The sequence below is a fragment of the Siphateles boraxobius genome, unplaced genomic scaffold (genome assembly GCF_051911475.1).
Source record: "Siphateles boraxobius isolate OS27281-9 unplaced genomic scaffold, OSU_SipBor_1 68, whole genome shotgun sequence".
NCBI classification, from domain to species: domain Eukaryota; kingdom Metazoa; phylum Chordata; class Actinopteri; order Cypriniformes; family Leuciscidae; genus Siphateles; species Siphateles boraxobius.
Genome location: NW_027509195.1, coordinates 14,955,401 through 14,981,364, shown reverse-complemented (window position 1 = coordinate 14,981,364; position 25,964 = coordinate 14,955,401). Strand labels below are relative to the sequence as shown.

At 41.6% G+C, this 25,964-nt stretch overlaps 2 protein-coding genes across 3 annotated transcripts; one reads left to right on the top strand and one right to left on the bottom strand.

Moving 5' to 3' along the window:
- Window positions 1–29: 29 nt before the first annotated feature.
- On the bottom strand, window positions 30–5,513 carry LOC143723051 (uncharacterized). Of its 2 annotated transcripts, none has more exons than XM_077215035.1 (6): window positions 5,386–5,513; window positions 2,236–2,357; window positions 2,013–2,132; window positions 1,884–1,917; window positions 1,746–1,796; window positions 30–994 (listed from the first exon to the last, which is right to left on the bottom strand). In XM_077215035.1, exons 2-6 carry the CDS (start codon window positions 2,278–2,280, stop codon window positions 915–917), a joined length of 330 nt encoding a protein of 109 aa, XP_077071150.1. In that variant the 5' UTR covers window positions 2,281–2,357; window positions 5,386–5,513; the 3' UTR covers window positions 30–914. The 2 variants fall into 2 exon arrangements, with proteins under 2 accessions (XP_077071150.1, XP_077071149.1); XM_077215034.1 differs by lacking the exon at window positions 5,386–5,513 and adding an exon at window positions 5,232–5,363 and having other exon boundaries at window positions 448–994.
- Window positions 5,442–7,587, top strand: cd83 (CD83 molecule). Its single transcript, XM_077215033.1, has 5 exons — window positions 5,442–5,550; window positions 5,632–5,747; window positions 6,190–6,418; window positions 6,621–6,727; window positions 6,833–7,587. Exons 1-5 carry the CDS (start codon window positions 5,478–5,480, stop codon window positions 6,965–6,967), a joined length of 660 nt encoding a protein of 219 aa, XP_077071148.1. The 5' UTR covers window positions 5,442–5,477; the 3' UTR covers window positions 6,968–7,587.
- Window positions 7,588–25,964: the final 18,377 nt, after the last annotated feature.

Below are 25,964 nucleotides of genomic sequence, written 5' to 3'. Positions count from 1 at the left end.
CATTTAAATGAATTTTCAGTTTAAAACAATTTTTTATAACGAGCAGCATTTATTAAAAAAAATAAAAAACACGACTATCAGTAAAACATACAATCATCAGAGGTAGATATGAAGCAAAGAAAATACAAAAATAGTTAAATTAATACAGTATAATGCTGTCATTTTTTTATAGGCAGCAAAATATATAATTTTGCACCTTGGGGAGACATCAAACCCAAAGTAAGTGTTTTCATGTGTCTCCATTTACAAAAACTCATGTAAACATTTATAATTAATTATTACTTAGATAATATTATAGGCTTTATAAATATTTTGAATCAGTGTATTTATTTAAAATTTTTATTTTAAAGCTTTAGAAACAGGTTTTTTTTTCTAGGTTTTAGTTTTTCAAATTTTTATCAAGTTAAATTACATGAAAATGAGAAATGTTACCTTGGCAACCAGCTAAAATGAAAGTTGTATTTTTTTTATTTTATTTCAAGTGACAATTTTTTAAAATGGTTTCAGTTTTAGTTAACTATAATAACCCTAGACAAACCGTTGAAATGTCTCATGTTATCGCTCAATCTGTTTCTCAACCTCGTAAAGACTTCAATAAACCAGTATGTGAGCAAAATGTCACTTAACGTTGCATGTACCTTAGGAAAGTTATCAAGTAATTACAGTTTGTTAGTTAGCAATAAATCATTTTTAAAAAATTAGTTAGTAGAGATTTTCTTTCCTTAAAAAAAAAAAACTATATTCGTATCGGCAGCTATCATTCTGAATAATCGGTAGAGGAAATTTAATGTCGGTGCATCTCTAATTCCTATGCTATATACAAATATGAGTCCCTGCCATGATGAGGCTGTCACAAAATTTAAAAAAAATGTAAAAAGTTGAATCTCTATTGAAGGCTCTCTTCGTCCAATATCTTAGTGAGTGGCTTGATTGCATCCAGCATATAGTCTACATGCAATGGTTATGATCAGCAAGGCAATGGACAGGAAAACACCTAAAAAAAGAGATAAACAGAGAAATCCTCTGAAATGAAACCAAAAATAGTTCTATACTAAACAGAACTATTGATTGTTAGTCCAGTCATTTTATGAAAAAAGGTAACCGGTGTTATCAGAAATCTCCACTCTAGCCGGAGTTTTTAGAAATAATCGTTTTGTGTGTTAAAAACAAGGTTTTCGTGCAAATGAGAGGCCAAACCGCAGGGAAATATCTGCGTCTTCCCTTCGTGTAAACGGGGCATGAATCTCTGCCCCTCATGATGACAAATTTTTGCCTCTATAGTATTTTACTGTTATATGTCAACAAGATTCAACAAGACATTTTTACCTGGCTATTCCCAATGTTTAGATATGTTGTGGTATTTATGCAAATTAGCACATACGTAATTAGATAATGCACTTTTTGCAATTTCAAAAAAAATTTAATACAGTTTTTATTTGTCTTGACGCAAGTAATCAACTCAGTAATTTTCATGGTGATATCTAAAGGTTAACATGTTTACCCTATTCACGTGAGAAAAAGAATAAATAGGCGTATGAATAGGCTATATTTGGGTCTTTTTCTAAACTTTCCCCTAATGGGATTCTTCTGGGCTTTTTTTTTCCTTACTCGGGACATATTGAGAATACAAAATCAGTTGAGTTTGCTTCTGTTGCAATTTGTTCTATGTTGACCCCCATTTTGGCTTAAAATGACTGGACTATGTAGTGCCCCTTCACCCACACACACAGTTTGTTTCTTCTTACCAATGTGATATCTCTTCACAGGTTTGTGGCGTGATTGAGGGACCCTTTTGCCTAAAGCGAAACAACAACAACAAATGTGCATTCACTTTTGATATATAATTGTTTTAACAATATATTATTGGTAGAAAATAAACTTACCATAAAAATGCACACGGTGTTCAGTCAAATCTTCCTTTACAATTTAAAGAGACACAGATGCTGGTTAATGTGCTATTCAAATGCGGATTCTTAAAAGACATGCCATGTAGTGCACAGAAAATGACTCACTCCTGAGCATATTACAGCCAGGGTGATATTGACACATTCAGTCAATGTGATTCTCCCAACGAACAACTCGTTGCATGGACTGTGACACTCCGGGGTGAATCTCAAAAACGTTCCAATGGACTAAAGGAAACAGCATGAAAGTCAGTAAGCTGCAAAGTATTTAACATGTATTCTATACATAGAAGCTATAACTTAACTTCAATTAATTCTTTATTATGCTCACAAGTTCCTGTGCAGACCAATACTGATCACAGTCTGGGTGATTCATTGCATATTCAGATTGTACATGGTGTATTTCTTCCGTGCAGGTGTAGCTTTGTGTTGTCTCTGTGACTATATTCCAGACTGAGAGTAGATAGATAGATAGATAGATAGATAGATAGATAGATAGATAGATAGATAGATAGATAGATAGATAGATAGATAGATAGTAACTTCATTCAGCAATTTACAGAATTCATTGCTAATATCATCACAACCGATGCCCGTTTTTTATTGGTGGGTGATTTTAATATCCACGTTTGCAGTCAATCAAACACCCTATCAAAGGATTTCCTCAGCCTCATTGAATCTTTTAACGTAGTCTAGTGGATAAATGATTCCACTCACATTCAGGGTCACATTTTGGACCTTGTTCTTTCATATGGGATGGCAATCAGTGATGTTGTTAAATCTGATTTTATGTTTTCGGACCATAAGACGATGTTATTTTCTACATCACTTCCTTGCATTACTCATTCTACTAGTGCAGATGTAAGACTGTCTCTGTCCAATTCCTCTCATTGGACTCACCGCTATTGGACTTAGATGCCGACCAGCATCTCGGTCTGTTAAACTCTACTTGGCTAAATGCCCTAAATGAAACCACTCCGCTTAAGCCTTACAAACCTAAACTTAAATCTGAACCATGGCTCAACGTGGATATTCGTCGACTAAGACAAGCTAGCAGAAAGGCTGAGCACAAATGGAAGAAGGACAAGCTACATATTTCAATTCAGTTATTTAAAGTCAGTTTGTCGACTTACCAGAATACTGTAAAGTCGGCAAAAGCCACATACTTCTCTGACATGATTATGGCAAACCACTCTAGACCAAAGGTTTTATTCTCTGTTATAAACTTTGTTTTAAGCCCTTCAGTAAGTACAATGTCTGGTGCTTCGGCTGAGTTATGTGAAAGCTTCTTGAGATTTTTTTATTGACAAAATATCTAACCTGAGATGCAATGCTAGCATCTCTTATACAGAACACTCTAGTCAGTTGTTGAATTCTGTTACCTGGGACGCTTTTGAGCCAATCACTCTGAATCTCCTCAAAGAAATTATAGCAATGATATTTCTGAAAAATTTCAATCTGGTTTTAAGTCTGCTCAAAGTACTGAATCTGCCCTGTTGAGAGTTTTAAATGACATCTATCCATCCACGGACACTGGTGACCCTGTGGCTCTGGTCCTTCTGGATCTATCAGCAGCTTTTGATACTGTCGACCACTCTATCCAGACTAGAGTATTATGTGGGGCTAAAAGATATCGTGCTCCAATGGTTCCAGTCTTGTCTCTCGGGTCGAACTTTCAGAGCAAAGTTAGGAAATTGTTCCTCTTCTGTTGCGCATCTAACCTGTGGTCTTCCTCAAGGATCTATCTTAGCGCCTTCTCTGTTCTCTCTCTATATATTACCACTGGGCACTATTCTAAGAAGACATGGGCTATCTTTTCAGTGTTATGATACTCAAATGTACTAATCAAGAGAAACAATCCCTCTGCCCTTTCATCATTACTAAGTGGTCTAGATGAAATTAAATTTTGTCTGGACCAAATTTTTTTATTTCTAAATGAAAACAATACCAAGATCATTGTTTTTGGGTCCACTGTTAATCCTCAGGCTGCCACCTTTGACCTAGGCAGACTATCGGCTTTTAGATCTTCAAGTGTACAGAGCCCGGGCTTTCTACTAGATGAGTCTTTAAACTTTGATAAACAAATCTCCTCTGTAATAAGCTCTAGACTACTCTCACATGTAGACTACTGCAATTCACTTTGCGGTATTTCGAAAACTCAAACTGCTCGTCTTCCATTAGTGCAAAATGCTGCTGCAAGATTCCCCTTAAATAGTCGAAAAAGTGACCATATCACCCCAATTCTGAGGTCACTTCTTTGGTTGCCCATTAATTTCAGAATTGATTTTAAAATCCTTTTATTTTGGTTTATAAATCTTTATGCAACTAAGCACCGAGCTACCTATCTGAACTGCTGCAACCTTATACTCCATCAAGAAGTCTGAGATCAAGCGACAAGAACCTGTTATTAGTCCCACATTCCAGACTCAAATGCAGAGGGGATTGAGCATTCTCTGTGGTTGGGCCTCGCTGTGGAACAATTTTCGCATAGATGTTAGGATAGCCCCTTCCGTGATCTCCTTTAAGTCACTTTTAAAAACGCACTTGTTTTCCTTGGTCTATAAATAAGGTTGGTTTGTTTTACCATTTCTCCTTTGACTATGATGCTGTTTTTCCTTTTTATCTAAGTCTGATACTGCCATTTCTGTTTTATTATTGATGAGTCTGATACTGTTTTTGCCATTTTTGTTTCCTTATTTAATTTTTTAAGTCCGACAATGTTTTTGCTACTCATGTTTAAGGCTGTTCTGAGCTTTGCTGTACTTATATGTGCTGTGCTGTCATGCATGGTGTTATTGTCTTTTAATTTTGTAATTCTGTAAAGCACTTTGGTCAGTGGCTGTTATAAAATGTGCTTTATAAATAAAACGAACTTGAACTAGATAGAGGGCTGATTTGAAACTAGCCAGTAAATATGGGGGAACCCCATAGGGGGTTTTAAGTGATCTTTAATTCCCTAGTGAACTTTTTTTTTAAATTAACAACATATATAACACATTTTTAACAAGATTAAGATGCATGTTAAAATTAAAACTTTTGAAGAATCTTATTGTTCCAGCGTTTCACACACCTGAGAACTGACACAAAGCACAAAGGCAGAATTATAATTTAGAATTAGAAAAAGCCAAACTGATTACAAAACATTACGCATGCAGGTATAATAATAAAACAATCAGATAACACCAAGCATTGTCCGAATTCGTGCACATTCTTCAGGCTGACTGATTGAGTAGGACTGTAAATAAACCCTGCGTTATTTGTCATCGCACAATGTTTTGCATTAATTCAAGCCTCAGCAATTAAAGTCGAGATTAAATTAGATCTTACCAGGCCAAAAAAAGAACGATAGCGATATAAAACCCACGAAAACCTCTTTGATCCAACTCATCGCTTGGTTGAGCCCCTAGCAGTCACAGTAAAGAATGGAAGTAAACTAACCTACTATTACGCCATCACACGTACCGGTTCCGGGTTAACTTACTTTCTCTTTAGTTCAGTCACACTCGCGTGAGGGATTTTCCAACTTCCCCAAAAGCCAAGTGAGTGAAGTAAGGCGTGTTGCTTATAAAAACGATGTCGACACCGACCAAGATAGCCAGAACCATGCATTACTTCTCGGAATTCATCGTATGTCTTGTAACTTTAGGTAAGACTCCACCCGTATTCCTGAGAGTATTTTCACGTAGACTCTGTTGATCCAGGTTGACATGAGGTGTTTTATTTGCAGCTGTGGCGAAGGGTGTAAGGAATGAGATTCGCACTGTCATTGGCGAGGACGTCGAGTTGCCTTGTGCTGCGAAATCAAAGGCGAGTGTCGAGTACCGCTTGGTGACATGGTACAAGGTAAAGTTCAACATTTGTATACATTACTGAGAACCTTGTGTTTTTAACCTATCATCTTTTGTTTACTAGATGTTCGTTTTGCTTTAATAACCACTAAAACTATCTATTCAGATATTTAAAAAAATACATAAACATGACCAAGTAGGCTAGCCTACATTTAATTTGACATTTTTAAAAAGTATTAAACAGTGAAGCAGATTATAATTTTAATATTTAAATTTTCTGCCAAATAAATGTCATTGATATGTAGGCCTATTGCCTATAGATTATTGTGTACATGTAGGCTAATCAAGGTGCAATGAAAGTAATTCAGTATTTGTTACTTTTACATTTTTTGTCAGGGTACTTCATACAAATTAGTCACTATGTTCTTGAGAGATGGTCAGTGTTGTTTTAAATGAAGATGACGTTTAACTTAATGAATTAAACTTCTGTTTTACAGGTTGTTGAAGGGCCTCCCCGAACAATAACTGGTCTTGTAAGACTAACTAAAAACAATGGCAAAGTGGAAAAATACAAAGGTGTCGAACGAGAGGTTGAGTTGCTTGAGAAAACACAGAGCCTTCTTCTGTCTAATGTAACTGCACAAGACAGTGGAATATACAACTGCTTTCTGTCTGCTCCTCTTGGCCATCAGAACCAGGAAGGCGAAATCGTTTTGAAGGTCTATGGTAAGTGTGGGGATGTTTAATGGCCACTAAAATAATTTTATACTCTTAAGCTTAAAAACACATTTTTGTTGTTTTTGTAATCATAGTTAAGTTCACTGGGGTGACCTAGCACATTAATTAAAGCTGTAGTTCATCTAAAAGCAAATGAATGATGAAAGTGGGCAAAATAACAATCTGATGTTACTGTGTTTTGTATTTTTAGAGCATTGTACAGTTGAGCAAATGGAATTTAATAAAGGGGATACAATTTATGTAGTTGTGGCCGTCACAGTCCTCGGTGTGTCACTCCTGATGCTTTGCTTAAGCTATGTAAGTAATGTATTCATTTAATAGCTTATATAAAGTATATATAATTTGAGTCAAGATATTATGCATGTATTTTTAAGGTATTTACCAAAGACATGTTTACCACAGGTTTGTTTAAGGAATGTATTCCAAAGCAACAAGAAGGTCTCAAAAGATTCTTTGCTGAAAATGCCACATCAAGGCAAGAACTTGATTGTCACCAAGCATTTGGATTGCAAGACTTTGCCTGAAGTGTTTGTGTGATGGTAAACCAGAGTACATGGGGTAGTGCTCAGTAGAAGTCAAACAAAGCTTCGAGCACAGGACGCCGGCAGTCGATAGAGCTTGTGCTCAAGAAGAAAACTGGCAGGAGCACGGGAAGTATCATGTTGGTTTTATAGAAACCTGCTTGCTAAGCTGGTAGATAGTCAAAGAGAGACAACAGCAAGGAAAAAGGTTTCAGCATCAACATCTTTTGAAAACTGCATCTTTACATCATGAAACGGGGAGACCAAGAGAAAAAAGCCTTTTTTTCTGCATTCCATTTGTGGTTGCTTGTTTGTAAATGTGAATAATGGAAGTAGAGAAGGACTGGGCCAAATACAGAGCATCTTTGTATACTATGCTTGGTGATCAATGTTATTGGCAAGCAGGCCTACAGATGTTCTACTACTGTATCTACTATCTTCTATGTTCTCAGAATTTGAAATGCGTTCAAATGATATTTGAAATCATGTTTTCAATGCTTTCATTCCTATAGAAAAAGAAAAGCAAACTACCTCATATGACATTTTCCTTTGATTTATTTATGAATTCATTTTCTTTATATTGTATGTTATTGTATGTTAACATGTATTGAATAAAGTGCATGAAAAATTATAAAAGTTATTCCTCCTATTGAAGTTCTGTTAAGATCATTCATCTATGAAGTCAAAATCTAGATAAAGTACTTTAATTGTCAGGTGAGGAAGAGCAGAGTTTTCAATTATTCAATTAATAATCAAATAAAACAAAACAAACAAAAACAACCCCATGGGGGAAAACAGACCAGCAAAGCAGAGCTGGACAGCAACAGCTAATGGGGAAACATCCACAACAAACTAGCACAGGACAGAGGAAAAAGGGGGAAGGAAATCAGGAGGGTGACAAGGGAGAGCAGGTGGGGCAAATAAACCAATAATCGGGTAACAAGAGAGTGGCGCCAAGACTAGAGACACAGTAAAGCACACGTATGCCCCGTTTACACGTATTCCCTGTGGTCTGGTTTTGACACGAAAACCCCGTTTTTATCACAGAAAACGATTATTTCTAAAAACTCCGGCCAAAGTGGAGATTTCTGTTAACGCCGGTTATGTGTTGCCATGTCAACTGGGAGAAACGGGGTTTTAGGTTCTCAAACGTCACATTATGCGCCAGAAAATGCTTAACGTCATGTGAGCGCCCAGTTTGGCATATGATGGTGCTTGACTGCGTGTTTATGTGGGTATGTAAATGACAACTTTTTTGAAAACGATGTTGTGTGCATGATGTTATTATTGAAAACGGATGGGGGTAAATATTAATTTCTCTAAATACCCGGCTATGTGTAAATGTGGCCACAGAAACCAACAAAAGCCTTCTGCAAAAGGCACATGGCAAACAAACATGAGACAAGACAGAAGCGTACATGACAAACCAATGGCACTACAAGTCATGTGCACCAACAGAAAACAACATACAGGACAGAAGAGCACATGACAAACCAATGGCGCTACAAGTCATGTGCTCCAACAGAAAACAACATAGAGGACAGAAGAGCACATGACAAACCAATGGCACTACAAGGCATGTGCTCCAACAGAGAACAACATAGAGGACAGAAGAGCACATGACAAACCAATGGCACTAGAAGTCATGTGCTCCAACAGAGAACAACATACAGGACAGAATAGCACATGACAAACCGGTAGGCTTGTTCAACTTCATGCAGCTCTGCGCAGACTGGTCGGCGGCTGACTTGAAGCAGTGCATGCCGGTTAGAAATTTTGTCCGACTTGATACAGCGCCGACGCCACGTGACTGAGATGTATGCCATCAAAGTACAGCGAGAGCGATTCGAGAGTAGCCGGAGAACTCAGCCAGCGCAGCTTCTCAAGAGCGGCTGCACAAGCTCTGATGACGACACAGCTGTTCCACGATTGGTCGGATTCACCGCATGACAACGATCACGTGCTTTTCGTGTTTATTCTCACACTCTTAGTTCCACTAAAGCTCACAAATCCGTTTTTCAATCAGTAAACACTCTTTTCATGTGGTCGCGATGTTATATTGTGTCATGTTTATCAAAATAAAAATAATTTAAAAAAGTCACTTCATTGACAGTAGCTATAGGCTTATGTTGAACTTTATTCTTGTTCAAACAGACGCTGTATGAAGCAGTACAAGAAGTATTGAATGAAAATGTCTCTGAAACATCTGTGTTTTTAGCAAATATTGTATTTATTTCACTTCACGTCTCCATTTGCAGCTTCTCCCCGCCACGCGGCAACTCTCGCCGATCGGTTACATACATCCGCAGCCGATGTCGAACACACCTAACAGCACTACAAGTCATGTGCTCCATTAGAAAACACATACAGAACAGAAGAGCTCGTGGCAGACACTCTCATCTGCCATGTGCCCAAACAGAAAACAAGACACAAGACAGACAGAAATGCATGGAGCATGGATGTCAGGACCCCGAAACTAAACCAAGACTAGACCGAAGTATCAGAATCCAGACACCATTCCCCAAACACTCAAAACACAGACATAAGTGTGCACAACCCAGAGAACACACTCAAAGCCATATGCTCACAAAAGGACAAGACAAACACATTAGTGTCAGGATCCTGCCACCAAACTAACACTGCCTTCACTAACTTGCTTTCGGAATTATTAAAAATTCGACATGATCACCCTCTGAAGTTGTATTTACCACCGGAAAGCTCTGGATAATTTTGATACCCAAGTCTTGAGCTGGGTGTGCTATAAACTTTAAACATGGCGGAGGGGAGAAAGATTTCTGCTGTGACTGGTATCCTTTGTTAGTTTTTTTTCCACAACAGCTACATTGCTACATTAATGTTTAAACGGTTGTCAGTGAATTGGACTCTAAATGTCATTTTTTGGCTTTAATAAGATTTTCCCAATAAACAGGCAAGAATAAACCAGGTGTCCTCCATGATTCCTTCATGCTCCCTTGTGAGATGTTTATAGAGCCTTTTTTAATTTATTGATTTCTAATTAGTTGGAGTATGTATTATTTATTTTCCTGATTAATCATAACACAATCATATACTTTAATGGAGCTGTAAATTCAATAATTGTATATTATCTTGAGCACAACCAGACCTGCCTGCCCATTTATCAAGCTCGCTAATGAGCTCACAAACCTATCTGACATTTCGTTATTATAAATTATTCGAACACAAAACTTGTGGATGTTATTGATGGTGGTGATGACGGGTTCCTCAGCCATCTGACTGTAATAGTAAGCGTGCTTGAACATGAAAAATAGACAAACTGCTTTGCCACAACCACTGACCCAATATAACATAAGAAATGACTTTCACCTCAAACACTCAGTTAGCATTCGAGATCTTATTTTTTCAAGCTCAAATGGAGTGTTTCATTTTTAAACTCGTGTTGGGTCTGACATAATTTTATGGAACAGTAACATGAACCAAACCTCATTTTACATAATGCTCCAATGGAAACCTGGCAGTAAGTAAAAAGCAAGTAAAATGCTAAATGAACTCCCTGTGATTTACATTAACCTTGAATTATAATCATCAATGACTTACTGGATTTGATAATATGATTGGGGCTCAATCAAGTTATTCACCACACCAGTCGTACTTATGATATCAAATTGCTTGGCTGATATTATTAAGTATGTATTAAGTATAAAAAAAAAACTCTTTTTCAGCCAAGCACAGATGTGAAGGAGCGGGTAAACACAAGGTGATAAATAATTATTTTCTCTCTTTATATTATTTAGGTGCGTCTCAATTCATACTATTTTGTAGTAACCTATTATTGTAGTAACCAAATTACAAAAAGAAAAAGTACACTTTAAATACCCACATGCACTTAATTAACTGAACTTAAAAAAACTAAGTGTGGAATGTTGATCACTTCATGCACTGGCGCTGCTTTAATAAGCAGAGGGCAGGGGCTATCTCTGTCCCAAATGGTACACTTCATATGCACTTACAGCTTTGTGGACTTAAAATGGCCACCACGTGCACATGATCGTGAAGTCCACGAGAACGTAGGGTGTCCCATTTGTCATTTTTGTTTTCAGAAGGGTGCTCACGAGATTCCTTTCACAAGGGCTCGCGAGGATCCCCTTTGCGGCAGATATGTGGCCTTGATGCGCTTTTATCAAGCCCACATGCCTGCGAAATTGTGAGTTTATATCACACACTTCTGACTTTATACCTCACAATTGTGAGTTTATATACAGCATTTCTGAGAAAAAAGTCAGATAATTGTCTCAATTACCATTTTTTTAATTCAGTGTGGAACAAGCTAAAAAATAGTATACAAGTGCATAGTGCGTCATTTAGAACACAACTCTAAAACACGCTTGTAAAAAAAAAAGGTAAATTGCCTGATAAAAATGGTTGTTCAGAAATGCTTCAGTGAGTGCATGGTTTCCAATTTTAGCTAACCAGTCAAATATCACAACTGCGGTTTGCTGAAATGAACGGACATTTGAATATGTACACAACAATTTAACGTTTTGAAAGAATATTTCAGTTTGAAAAAATAAAAAGTAATTTTGAGTGGATTAATGGTTTCAACAGGTCACCCAAACAATCTTTTCCTTACTAATGGATCTAAACAATAATTAATAAATAATATTTTGTCAATTCTGTCTTGAATGCTTTTTAAGAAAAACATTGCTAATCTAGTATTACAAAACTATGTTGTAAATATGTATCTTTAATGTCTTTAATTACTCGCTAACTCAAGAACATGTTCTAGGCTGTTTTGTGAATCTTTTTGACTGCCTTGTTAAAAAACACACAAAAAAACACATAGGAGTTGTTTGTTCGCGATTCGGACAGCACATCTCAAGCAGTGTTCATTGTTTGAGGTTGCGTGAGTAAATGAGGCGAGCTAGTAAGAGCTGTGGAGGTAAACCTCACTCCCCTGATCTCAACAGGCGCACTAGCGACCGATGCTAGAGCCTACAGTCTTTAGCATACTTGTTAGAGTACCCGCCTCCCATGCCAGAGACTCCGTTTCAAATGCCGCTCAGAGAGGGTCGAGTAGGACGGGAGGAGTTACATTTGGTGCCGTGACCCAGATAGGAGTGAGGTTTAGGGGGGCGAGTGTAACGGAAGCAAGCCAATAAGAGCTGTGTAAACCTCACTATGCTGGCCTCAAGTGACACGCAAGCTACTGATGCTATAGACTGACACTAGAGACTGCGTCCTTGTTAGCACGCCGGCGACACCTGTTCAAATCCCGCTCGAAGCGGGTCGAGTAGGACAGGGTACACGTGCAGGACATATATTTTTCTGTCGGAAATAAATGGTAACAAAAAAAGATGAGAAAACAGTTACATTTCAGAAATGTCACACTGCGGTATTCCTAAAAGTGATTTTCTACTTCGCAATACTGTTTTAAAGTAGACACATATTTCGACTTTTGAATATGCATGAAGAGCTCTGTGATGAAACTTCCCACATCCACGTCCGGATTAAACATCATCTGCTTCATTAAGCCAAAAGAAGCCCACCATTGTGTGAGGAGCAGTCTGGTGTAATCCCTGGATACTGCAGTTACTATGACTAGGCAGCTGTCTGTCCCTTAGGTTGGAAATGACAGAGGGTCCAGTGCTTGACAGACCAGTGAGAGACAATGTGGTTTTCTACTTACTGAGAAGGCATAATAACGTTGAGATGTTATTGTGAGTCTGCTACTGTAGCTCTAATGCGGGGGAGACACTGTGGCTTTTGTTGAAGAGGTTTCATTAGACAGAGGATTTGCCAGGCTGCCTGCCAGAGGACACTACAGTAATTAACCACCGTGAGTTTGAGCAGGACCAGAGTCCAACGACGATGCTCCTGCTCAGACTAAGAGAGAATAAAGGTGTCCATCTGCGGAACATTCGAGGCTTTCACTCAAAAATACGTGAGATGTGTGGCCGTGGGCCTCTATTACTATTTTTAAACCATGAAATACCGTTGTTTACCACTCTGATACACAGGTTTTGAGTTTTTTTGGAGGCTAAAGTTCTTTGGATGCCATTTTTTAATTTGGAAGTCTAGGTGTTTACATTTTTTGTGTTGCTAGATGTGTTCTGGGTGAGTCATAATTATGAAATTAAAAGTCAAAATTATGATATAAGCTATTTTAAATCATAATTATGAGATTAAAATGTCGAAATTATAAAATTTTGTCAATTTCGATTTATGCATTAAACTAAGTGATATAGTTATAATTCTGCCTTTTTAAGTCCGAACTTTGAGTTTTTGTGTCATTATTTCAACTTTTTAAGTTTTAATTAAGATTTACAAAGGCATGTTTATTTTCATATGTGGAGGAAATGGTCTTTCATAGTCGTCTAAGTCTTTATAGAACTTTTTGGCCACTTTACATTATCATCTGCCAGATAAAAATGGGAAGTCCAATAACTCACTCACTCACTCAAAAAAAGAAAAAGAAAATTAAGTAGGCTGATCAACAATGAGTTTCTACACTTGGCAGAATAGTTGACCTTATTTCACCACAAGATGGTGCTGTCTGTTTAATTTGACTAGATAAACGAATGAAACGAGTCCATGCAGATAGTCTTGAGAACACGCAAAGGCGACTTAAAACACCGTCAGCTTTGATTCGCTTTCATGAGGGGGCAATTGATAAGTGATTATCTTAGAACAAGACGAAAAAAAAAGACAGCAAACATCTGAAAACAGCCGTCCAAAGTTGGTATATTAAAAATGTATTCTGTAGACGTCATCGCAAAACATACTCTTACCTTTCTTTTTCCGGCACCCATCCACCTTTTTGTCACAAACATTAGGTCTACAATAGCTACATATTAACATTACATTTTCACTAGACCTAGAACACGAGACTGAGTAGGCTATGTCGAACTACAAGAACAATCTCCGTACTACATTTCACATATGTCACTTTAAGCCTTGTTTTTAATTTAAAAGTTTACTTACGCAAATGAGTTTTGAGAGCTATGGGTCATGCGGATATGCAACATGACGGTAAGTAATTTTTTTTTAAAGTTTGAACAACTTTATTCGTTTTTTATTCAAGTAATTTTGAGTACCAAGTAAAGCTGATTTTTCATACACACACCTACAGTTGCATGATCATAATTAGTGCTTTGCACCCATTCACTGACCAGCACTTTCTTCAGATGGAAAGTTGAGGTTCAGTAGGGCTACAGTAGCGCTGTAGGCCTAACTCTCAGATTAAACCTGCGCCATCATTTTTCAGATCAATGTTTGTTTTTCTTGGGTTTTCTTCTCCTCATGCACATCTCCCAGTCCCCTCTGCACACTTCTCTGTCCACTTTTTTCCTTTTGGAGGACGAGTGTGGATGGTGCCGTGGCTGTCATCCGGCAAAGCTGCTTTATTGCAGGTCGGGGGTCTGGGCTCTTCCTCAAGACTTAAATCCCTCATTTCCACAAACTGAAAGCAAGAAATATAGATCTGGAAGGAACTGCCACTGGAAGCTCATAACCATAAATACTCTCACAATATTTATGTTGTTGCTTTTCTCATAATTTTTTTTTTTTTTAAATCAGGAGACGTTAAGGTTACAGTGTTCTGTCAAGGAAAGTACAGAATTTGGAACAATCTTTTACCTCCCAGATTTGTATCAATGCCTACACCATGATGGTATAAATGAACTATGTCAAACAGATGGTCCTAATACAAATTATTATTATAATAGCCAAAATTGAAGACTCTATAACAACATGATGATGATGATGCAATTCTGGTCATGGTCCATGAAAACTCTGCTTTCTTTTGCAAGCCAGGAAACAAAAGTCATCCAAAAAAGTCCAAATACATATCAAAACTTTTTTAAGCTGTCAAGTTTCTGAAGACTTGCTTCAGAAGCTTTATCTTCACTGGAAGTTTATAGAAACATTGCATTCCACACAATGCTCCTTTCAGTAAGCTATAGCAAGTCATGTAGATTTAAACCTCCGTTCTTTGCAACCAGAGCCTCGAACATGATTCACTGGGACTTGTCCATACAGCCCAACATAAGGAATGTTAACTTACAGTAATCCTTTGAAGCAAAGAACTGATGGAAGTCAGCTCATTCGACATGCCGTGTGACATGTTTGACACTGGGAATGAAACAAGGAATGCAGGTTGCCAGGTATGCACCAAAGAGAAGAACACGCACGGAAACATGGTCCAGCGTTAGGCAAAAACTTCAATAAAATACTTTCTGCAAATTTTTAAAAGCATTAGTCCGAGGCAAATTAAAAAGCAGAGTGCAATTAAAAGAAAGCACTGTGTAAATGTTAGCATGTGGAAGTTTTCCTTTTCCTCATTTTTTCTTTTCTTTTTTTTTAATGTAAGGAAAAGCCCTGAGGCAGAGTTATGCAGCTGCCTATTATTACTGCATACATCTGGTTTTGATAAGACCCTATTACAATCAAAATCATAAAAAGGTAATGTGGTCCTCTTGAACATTTAAATATAAGAAACACTACATATACAAAGTTCATCTGTTCGTGGCCCCTCTCAGCTCCATGAATGAAGAAAAGGAAGGGATCACTTTAAAGTCTATAACTTGGAGTAATTTGCACTTGGTGGAGCCTGACCATGTTACGACATACTCTCTAAATGAACAAGATCTGTCAATATGATTATGGGTCTGCTTATGTGTTAGGTTTTATCATAAAGAGAATTATGATGGTCTGTATTTCTTTCTGTCAGCTTGTTTAATGTGTTTAATATCATGTAGGCTACTAGATGCTCTTGTGCAAGCCATTTGTCCAGAGTTTTTAAAAAGAAATTGGCACACAACCCATTTTCCAGAGTTTAAAAAATTCTGGTGACCCACCCCTTTAGTATCTCAAATGGTGGAAAATTACATTTTTTAAATAAAATTGTTTTTTTTTTACTATTGTACCATTGTACATATTTGCAACCCCTCCGGGCAGCTATTTTGTACGGTGGCCAAGAGAGCTCACTGCGCTGCAAGATAGCTCAACTCACTGCAACTGAAGAAAACATGCAAATATTAATAAAATAAAATAAAAGATTAAAATTAAGAAAATATCTTCAGTTTGACAACACATGCTGCAAGTACTGAAAACACAACTAAATACAGAAATGCGCTGCAAATACTCACAACGCATCCAAATACAGAAACACGCTGCAAACAGCACAGCCCACAATGCAAATGTTTCAAGGGGACCACAACAAGTGGCGGGTTTCGGGTATGGGGTTCATTGACCAAAAGAAATAGACAAGCACTAATTAAGTTTTCCTGCAATGTATTCAAAGTCATCTGAAGCCATTCCATTGCTTAATGTGAGTGAAAGAAGTATATTTACATTTTTAAATTAAAGTTCATGTAAACTCGTCCTCCCTCCTATGCGGCTGTCATTTCTCTGTTCAGCAATTAGCACGTGCCTCGTCCGGTTACGACAGGATGCACAGTAAAACTCTCTCCAATTTGATAGATTCAGGTTATAATGCTTGATCTGTTGATAAAGTGCTGTGGATTTGCATAAAATTAGTTTATTTAGTTGGAGTTTATTGCTGTTTCTAAACGACTCGCTACTGTCTGTTCACACAGCACAATGGCTATGAATTGGCATCAGTGGCACAATAACTGGATTTTAAAACTGTGAAGAAACAAATGATCAATAAACTGTTGGACAGATAGACACTAGGATTTATGTGCTCGCATTTCTTCGCTTTGTGTCGTGAACTTTTAAATGCGCACTTGTGTAAGGGGGTAATCCATCAGCCGGAAACTGAAGCCTCCCTGGGGGCCGCCATTGTAGCAGACCATCACCTGCTGTTAGCATTCCATTGACTCCCATTCATTTTGGCGTCACTTTGATAGCGAATAACTTTACATCTGAGGCGTCCAAAGACTTCATTTGTCCATTATTTATTTCTAAAGAAACACGACAATGTATAAAAGGCTCCATTACTTTTTATCTTACGTTATGGCCCCGAAGCCGTTTTTGTAAAAATAGGCTAACGATTGCGTTATAACCCCGCAACTCTCTGTCGCACAGTAGAGAAATTACCGTATAGACAGGAGAAGAGCTCGCAGGCAATCTTTTACTGTCTATGAGGCAATCGGGGGGACATGGAGGCATAAAGTCAAGGGAGAAGCCCATAGATAGAGAGTCAATAAAAGCAACGGGACAAAATATTTCAACAACGTTTTTGAGGAATTGGAAATAATTCGGTATGTGGCACAGCTACTAGAAGATTTACAACTGTCAGACAGGTTGGTCACGTCACATCTACGTCGTCAAGCTCAGTTTGAGCCTGCGCAGGACGCTCAGCCATCAGGAAGTGAGAGCTTCTAATGGGCTTCACTTTTTTCCGTTAAAATCAAGGGGGTCGCTGTGTTCATTTCTTTTACTGTCTATGGTTTTGTGCCGCTGTTTTTTGAAGAATATTATCATACTTCATGCATGTCATATTATCATGGTTTTATGCACTGAAAGATTAACAAGCCTAACTCTTTACTTTCATATATAAATATAAAATTGTTAACTGTATGAATACATTAATTAATTTTATGAGAATACTAGTAATTTGTTTTTTAAATCATGTTTAGATTTTTATAAAATTACTGTGCAGATTTTTTCAAGAATTAGTTTTTGCTGCTGATTTATACACTTAGCCTACTGTTTAATTAAAAAAACATAGGTATTGAACTCATTTATTTAATATTTAAAGGTGTTAACTGTAATATTACACTGCAAAATTATAACTAACAAATCATTAAATTCATCACAATTATTTAATGAATGAAGCACACAAAAAATGTATGTCAAAGCCCTAAAACTGGCAATTAATCAGCATAACCGCAATTATTTTTAAGACCATTAATCGTCAGCCAAATTTCATAATCGTGACAGGCTGAAATAGTGTTTAAAAAAGCTTATTGTCTAGGCTAATGCGCATCCTAAGCGTGTCTCAGAACACTGACTGATTGATTGGCTCTTTTATTTAGAAGGACTTATTCTGCCATATTGTGCGTTGCACTTTCTCAAAACTGTACAAATTTATAGATCTAACTTATGTCTAAAACAGTATGCTAAATGGTTGAAAAATATCCTCCACAACCCTAAGGCTGACAACATCTGAGTTCTCTTATGAGAGGTTCTCTCGTATTGCGTAACTTTAGCTTACGCTACGGGAAAGATTCATCTTCTCGAGATACTGAAGCCAAAAAATTATCCTTAATTTTGTATACATTGTCAACGCAATGCAGCAGCTAGCAGACCTAGAGCAGGCCATCTCGCATGCTCATTGGCTGCCCTGCGGGCAACTGCTGCAGCCTACCAGTGAGCCCGGCGTGACGTCACGCCCAATGAAGGGCGCCCGCGCCTTTATAGTGTCACAGCCCGCCAGATAGGCGTGGCTTAGCGTATAAAATAGGGGCTGTAGGCTGAATTCTCTGATTTTTCGACTCTTCAGAGAGCTCTTCGCATCGCTGGATTTGAGAGAAGCCACCGCCGCCGTCGAACAGCGAACAGCCAGCCTAGGACAGCGCTGAGGAAGCCGGCCGTCTTCGCCACCTTCAGCCATCCGTGCAAGCTACGCTATCCGGCGACGTATCCTTTTTGCATATTATTCTAAAAGAGCAGCGAGCGTCTTTTTAAAGATGCCTCGCACTTCCTGTGGCTCGTGTAAAGCCCCGCTCAGCGCCGGAGACCGCCACCTGATCTGCGCTTTCTGCCTGGGCCTGGAACACGCAGAGCTCGCCCTCGCGTCCGGGGGCTGCAAGCTCTGTGAGGAGCTTCCGCTGTCGACCCTGCGGGCTCGACTCGAAGTTTTCAACACCACAGCAGTCACTCCGTCCCCTGTGGGACCGCGCAGAAAGAAGCGCGGTTCCCTGAGACAGCCGGAACCTGTGGCCACAGCGACGCGCTCGCCGGAGAACCTCCCTCGAGCCTCGCTCTCGCCTTCACCACCTCTCCTCACTGACGCGCAGCTGCCGCTTGCGAGCCTCACTGCCGTCGCTTCGGAGGATGAGTCCGAGGGACACGTCACAAGAGACTGCTGCTCTATCCTGGCATCAGACAGCGAGGAATGGTCGCTTCACTCCGCCACCTCGTCAATCCAGGAATCCACCCGTACCCGCGCTGGAGCTGACGCGGAACTTATGCGCCTGCTGACACAAGCTGTTGACCGTCTCGGGCTCGAGTGGTCGCTGCCGAAGGAACCCGCGCCGAACAGGCTCGACGCTGCTTCCTTCAAAGTCGCCGCCGCGCAGTTTCAGAAACTAGGCCCGCTCCATTCCTGCCAGAACTTCATGCGGAGCTGACGAAGTCATGGAATACACCGTTTTCTGCTTGACTTCAGTCACAGGCCTCAGCATCGCTCTCCCGAGTGGACGGCGCCGCCGAGAAAGGGTACACAGCGATTCCCCCTGTGGAAGAGGCGGTCGCAGCACACCTTTGCCCGCCCTCCGCGAGATGGCGGTCACGGTCAGCCCTCCCGTCTAAAGCCTGCAGAGCCACTTCCGCCTTGGTCGGCCGCGCTTATGCCGCCTGCGGCCAGGCCACGTCTGCTGTACACTCGATGGCTGTGCTTCAGATCCTGCAAGCCGACCTCCTCCGTGAATGGGATGAGAAGGGCCGGGACCCAGCTGCGGTTACGGATTTGAGAAGCGCGACGGATCTCTCTCTCCGCGCCACCAAAGCTGCAGCCCAAGTCATCGGACGAGCCATGGCCGCGTTAACCGTGACGGAGAGGCACCTCTGGTTAACACTTGCGGATATGAGGGAAACTGAGCGAGCCACCTTTCTGAACGCGCCGCTTTCCCACACTGGTCTCTTCGGCCCAGCGGTGAACGGGATTGTTGACCGCTTCTCTGTGGTGCAAAAGACCACGCAGGCCATGAACCTCTTCCTGCCGCGACGCTCGAGTTCCGCCACAGGCCGCTCTCGCGAGAGACAAAGCCAGCCTCCTGTGCGAACCAGCACCCAGCGTCCAGCACAGCCTCAGCCTTCGCAGCGACGTCAGGGCGGCCGCCCTAGATCACGCTCAGACAGCCGTCACAGACCGCCGCCCCCCAGAGGGCCTCGGCAAAGAATCACGCTGAAGTCCGAGCACGCGAAGCCCTCCTAACAGCGAGAGAGAAAAGCGTGTCCCGCTAACGCCGGACCGCCGTCAAAGTTCATTTCCCTGTCAGTCCCCTTCGAACAGGCTACTGGAGTGGTTCAACTAGCAGCCAACGAGCAGGTTTATTCACCCTCTCGCCTGCACACAAACGCCGTTTTAACGGCGACCCAAAGAAATCTCAAAAAGAGTATAATGTCTGTTCCGGCTCACGCCGTCAGTGTTTTAAGTGTAGTGAATGTGCCCACGCCCCAGTGTTCACCCCTACACATAAGCACTCCAAATCCCGTGTCATCACAGAGCACACTCTCATAAAGCGCAGAAAAGCCGCTCGAGTGTTGAATGTAAGAAATGTGTCCACAGGTCCGTGCCCACTATCTGCCCGCTCTGTTACACGATCAAAGAAGCAGGTTATGAACGTAAGTCTCGTGCCCAGAGAGCGCTCACGCTTGCTAACACAAACCTCCCCCCGGGCCCCGCCTGCGCGTTGAGCACAATAAAGCAGGGCTATACACTTCAATTCATTCGCCGCCCCCCGCGCTTTCAAGCCCGGACCGCGACGATAGTGAATGCGGAAGTAGCACACCTACTTCACGCAGAAATAGCAAAGCTGCTGTGCAAAGGGGCTATAGAAAAGGTACCGCCTTCTCTGAGCGAGTCAGGCTTTTACAGCCGATATTTTCTCGTACCCAAGAAGGACGGAGCCTTCAGACCTATCCTAGATCTGAGATATTTGAACAAAGTGCTTGCAAAAAGACCGTTCAAAATGCTTACGACCAGGAAAATCCTCGCGCACGTTCGCCCGAGGGACTGGTTTATTTCTCTAGATCTGAAGGATGCCTATTTTCAGATTCAGATAGTACCCCGTCACAGGCAATTTTTGAGATTCGCCTTCGACGGTCAGGCATATCAATACACCGTCCTGCCGTTCGGCCTGTCCCTGGCACCCCGTACATTTACAAAGTGCATGGACGCGGCGCTCGCCCCCCTGAGAAGTCAGGGGCTGCGCATAATGAACTATCTGGACGATTGGCTGATATTGGCACAGTCAGAGACAGAACTACTATCTCACAGAACAGTGCTTCTCAGTCATCTGGAAAGCTTGGGTCTCACGGTCAACTGGACCAAGAGCTCATTACTGCCCAGCCAGTCAATTTCCTTTTTAGGAATAGAACTGGACTCGGTGACCATGACGGCTCGTTTATCGACACAGCGCGCGCGCCGTGTTCGCCACCTAGCCGCATCTTTCCAGAAGGGCAGCTTTCTCCCTTTGAAAACATTTCAAAGGATGTTGGGCTGCATGGCATCAGCTGCAGCGGTGCTCCAGCTGGGCCTACTGCGCATGCGCCCGCTCCAACGCTGGTTGAACGCTCAAGCGCCTCGCCGAGCCTGGGTGTCTGGCGGCCAGAAAATCAGAGTGACTCAGACCTGCATAACAGCTCTGCAGCCCTGGTTAGTGGCCGACTGGTACCAGCAGGGAGTAATGATGGGAACCATCTCTTATCGGAAGGTCATCTCGACAGACGCGTCCAACTCGGGTTGGGGCGCGCTGTTCGAGGGCAGACCGGCCTTTGGCCAGTGGTCAGACCAGGAGAAGGGTTTTCACATAAACTGTCTGGAAATGATAGCGGTCGAGAACGCGCTGAAGTGCTTCCTCCCGTTCATACAGGACCAGCATGTTCTTGTCCGCTCGGACAACACATCTGTGGTATCCTATGTAAACCGTCAGGGCGGTGTCAGATCCAGAAATCTCTGCAATCTGACGGAACGCCTCCTTATTTGGTCACAGATGAACCTGCGCTCGCTGAGGGCGGCGCATGTGCCTGGCCATTTGAACGACGGCCCAGACAAACTGTCCAGGGACAATGTTCCCCCAGGGGAATGGTCCCTGCACCCCCAAACGGTCCAGAAACTGTGGCGCCTATTCGGCAGAGCGGAAGTCGACCTGTTTGCGTCAAAAGACAACGCTCAATGCCCCACGTTCTTCTCGAAGGACGAGGACGCGCTGGCCCAGGTTTGGCCCAGCCTCCCGCTATATGCTTTCCCTCCGGTCTCTCTGTTGCCACAGGTGATCAAGAGGATCAGGGAAACGCGCCACTCGGTGCTCCTCATAGCCCCGCGTTGGGAGAATCAGACTTGGTTCCCGGAACTGGCACGGCTGTCACATACAGCTCCGTGGCCGATTCCGGTGAGGGCAGATCTCCTCCAGAGCGCTGGTCTCTGCATGCATGGTTGATCAACGGGTACTCGTTGCCCTGCCAGAAGGGGTGATGAACACGATCACGCAGTCTAGAGCCCCTTCCACGAGAAGGCTCTACGCGTCTAAATGGTCGGTGTTCTCTGGATGGTGCATCGACAGAGGTCTGGACCCGCGGACATGCGGGGTGGCGCAGCTGCTCACCTTCCTACAAGAGCTGCTGGATAAGGGAAGGTCCCCATCCACGCTCAAAGTATACGTGGCGGCCGTGGCAGCGTTCGCGGAATCGACGCACGGCCATTCACTGGGAAGACATGAGTTGGTCATCCCCTTCCTTAGAGGAGCTAGAAGGATGAATCCTTCCCCTGCAAATGACTCTAAAGTCATCCTCAGACCTAGACATGGTTATGTCCCTAAAGTGATGGGCACTCCATTCAGAGCGCAAGTTATTTCATTGTCAGCTCTCCCAGCATCTGACAGCGAAAGTGATGTGAATCTCCTCTGCCCTGTCAGAGTGCTGAGATTTTACATTACGCGCTCCGCCTCCTTCAGGCGTTCGGAACAGCTTTTCGTTTCGTTTGGTGGGCGCGCCAAGGGGCTCGCCTCCTCGAAACAGAGCCTGTCCAGATGGATAGTGGACGCTATAGCGGCAGCTTACGCGTCAAAAGGTCTGCAATGCCCTCTGGGCATCAGGGCTCATTCCACGAGAGGCGTGGCCTCGTCGTGGGCATGGTCCAGTGGAATTTCTATCCATGACATATGTGTAGCGGCGGGCTGGAGCTCCCCGTCTACCTTTGTCAGGTTTTATAACCTAGAAGTTCCTGCCTTGCAGGCTAAACTGTTGTCAGTCTGAAAAAGAGGTGTATTCTGCCCAGATCTCCTGCTCAGATCACTTTCATGACTCAGCTCTCCTGGTTGAGCTGCACTAAGTAGGGTATGTGCCATATGACTATACAGATCGGCGCGCTGCTCTGTATTCCCTATATGTGCTTATGTACAAGTGATGGCCCGCGTGGCTGGCCACCTTATTTTTTCCACTTATGGGGTTCCCCTCAAGCTCGGGGTCTCATGTGGATGCTTGGCGCGCACGGCGTTGACAAAGTGTTCCCGTAGCGTAAGCTAAACTTACGCAATACGAGAGAACCTCTTGTAAGGGAACGATACTCGGTTACTAACGTAACCTCGGTTCTCTCTAGAGAGGGAACGAGTATTGCGTAACCGGCCGTGCTCGCGCCACGAGCGACTTCGCTTCAGTCGTCGAAAAACCAGAGAATTCAGCCTACAGCCCCTATTTTATACGCTAAGCCACGCCTATCTGGCGGGCTGTGACGCTATAAAGGCGCGGGCGCCCTTCATTGGGCGTGTCGTCACGCCGGGCTCACTGGTAGGCTGCAGCAGTTGCCCGCAGGGCAGCCAATGAGCACGCGAGATGGCCTGCTCTAGGTCTGCTAGCTGCTGCACTGCGTTGACAAGGTATACAAAATTAAGGATAATTTTTTGGCTTCAGTATCTCGAGAAGATAAATCTTTCCCGTAGCGAAAGCTAAACTTACGCAATACTCGTTCCCTCTCTAGAGAGAACCGAGGTTACGTTAGTAACCGAGTATCGTTTAGCCAACTAAAGCCACTATGTTTTGAGTGAGAAAAATTAGGCTGTCCTTAAATTTAAACTGAGAAATAGGATCATCATTATACTGATGTGCAACATTAGTATTATTTTATGACACAATTCATGGAGAGAAGTTTGCACTGCACATTTTACTGCTGAAAGGTTCCTTCACCTAAACGTGTTGGGATAGCAGGTTTCATCTGTATAACCTGGCAAATAATATCATCTCTGGCAATTGCTTAGCATTTCCTGACAGGTTGATTTGACAGCTGTGGCTCCGTTTTGGAGGGACCATGGACTGTCGAGTTTCCACTAACCAAGAGATGAAATCGTCTGTCCAGACCTACTTTCCCCAGCATTAAAAATGAATATTTCTCTACGGTTAGAAGGGCAAAGTCTAGGATTTGTGAATGTTTCATTGGCAGGACATGTATTTCCTCTATAGATTCATTATTCAGAGACCCCCTCCTGTGTGGTGAATGTGGATTCTCTGCAACTCAACACTTCAACAAAGCTCACAATGCTATTCCAGAGTTCCAGCTGAGAAAATATATTAGATGCTCAATGTGTAAAAGGTGCCACGTTAAATTATGAAAGCTGGTTGTCAAGCAGGATGGATAAAACATGCAAAATTTCCAGTATGTCTATTTAAGCTTGCTAGAGGGGGGTCTTGTATGAAAGGTGAAAATGAAATACTGTATTTGCTGTCTAAAAATCCTCAAGTCATTCCTATTGCTATGTTAATTGCATGGTAAAGGACAGTTCACCCAAAAATGAAAAACTCATGAAAAAATGTCATCATTTACTCACCCTCATGCCAAACCTATATTTATTCTGACTTTCTTTCTTCTGAAAAAAAGAGAAGATATTGTGAAGAAATGTGGATGGTCCAAAAACACTGACTGGACCAATTGGCTTTTAATTGCATGTGTAATAAATTAAATAAATATATATTTTCTCAAAAACATTATTTTGTGTTCCAAAGAAGTAAGAAAGTCATACAGGTTTTAGGATGGATCAACTGCAAATTATTATACAGACAATTTAAGTTAGCTGGTTATATATTCAGAATATAGAATCAAATTTTAGATAGAATAGTGGCATGGCAAACATTTAAAAATAAAAAATGTTAACTTTTCAAAAGAACTAAAAAAAACATTAATGCACTACTGATACTTGGCTTTGCAATAATTAGAAATCATGAAAACAGTCTGAGGATGTTACATATTTTGCTATCCATTTTGTGTGTGTGTGTGTACTGTACAGGTCTTTAATAAGTGGAAATTGTCTAATTCAGTTCTTAGTATGGCTTGTGTCTAGTGAAGAATCACTTTGGGAGAGATACGAAACACCTCAAGTCCATTTTCACTTGACAAATGGATATTTTTACAGCACTGACCGTCAGTAATCCAGCATGCCAAGGTTCTCAGCCACCTCAGAGTGGCATGTCAGACAGCTAAATATAACCGTCCCAATCAAAATAATCAGGCAGTCGTTTCTGGTTTGGTCTCTGAGATTAATTAACCAGCCGAGGACACAGTCTGTGCAAATTACAGAGCAATGTATGCTACAGTAGGAGGTTGGATATACTGTACAGTATACACATGGAGGCCATAATGCACTGCTAATGCAAACATCAAGGTTACCTGTCTGGCGCTCCTATTTAATCTTATTCACTCTTTCTGGGGCTTCACCCGAACTTCAGCCTACCTACCTGTAAGCATCATTCATGTGGCTATGATTTGGTCTGCCAGCAACCAGTGGTGTATGAATTCCTGACCCAGTCTATGCCACTTTTTATTTCCCCAACACTCTTTGAATAACCACATCTTAAATAAAAGGTTGGGGGAATGTGATATGGTGGCCCCTGGGTCATTAAAGAGGGCTAATCGGGTCTAAACAGGTCATATTCTGTGGCTGAGGCCAAACCGGCCCTATACAATAATGAGCCAGACTCTTCAGCACCACATCAAACCAAAAACACACCACCTTCTCTACCAGATTATTCTGCAACAGCAGAAGGCGTGTTTTTAATGGACGTGGCACACAATGTTTCACACATTATCATAACATTGTCAAATCGACGTGCTTTAGCAGTGACATTCACTCAGGGCC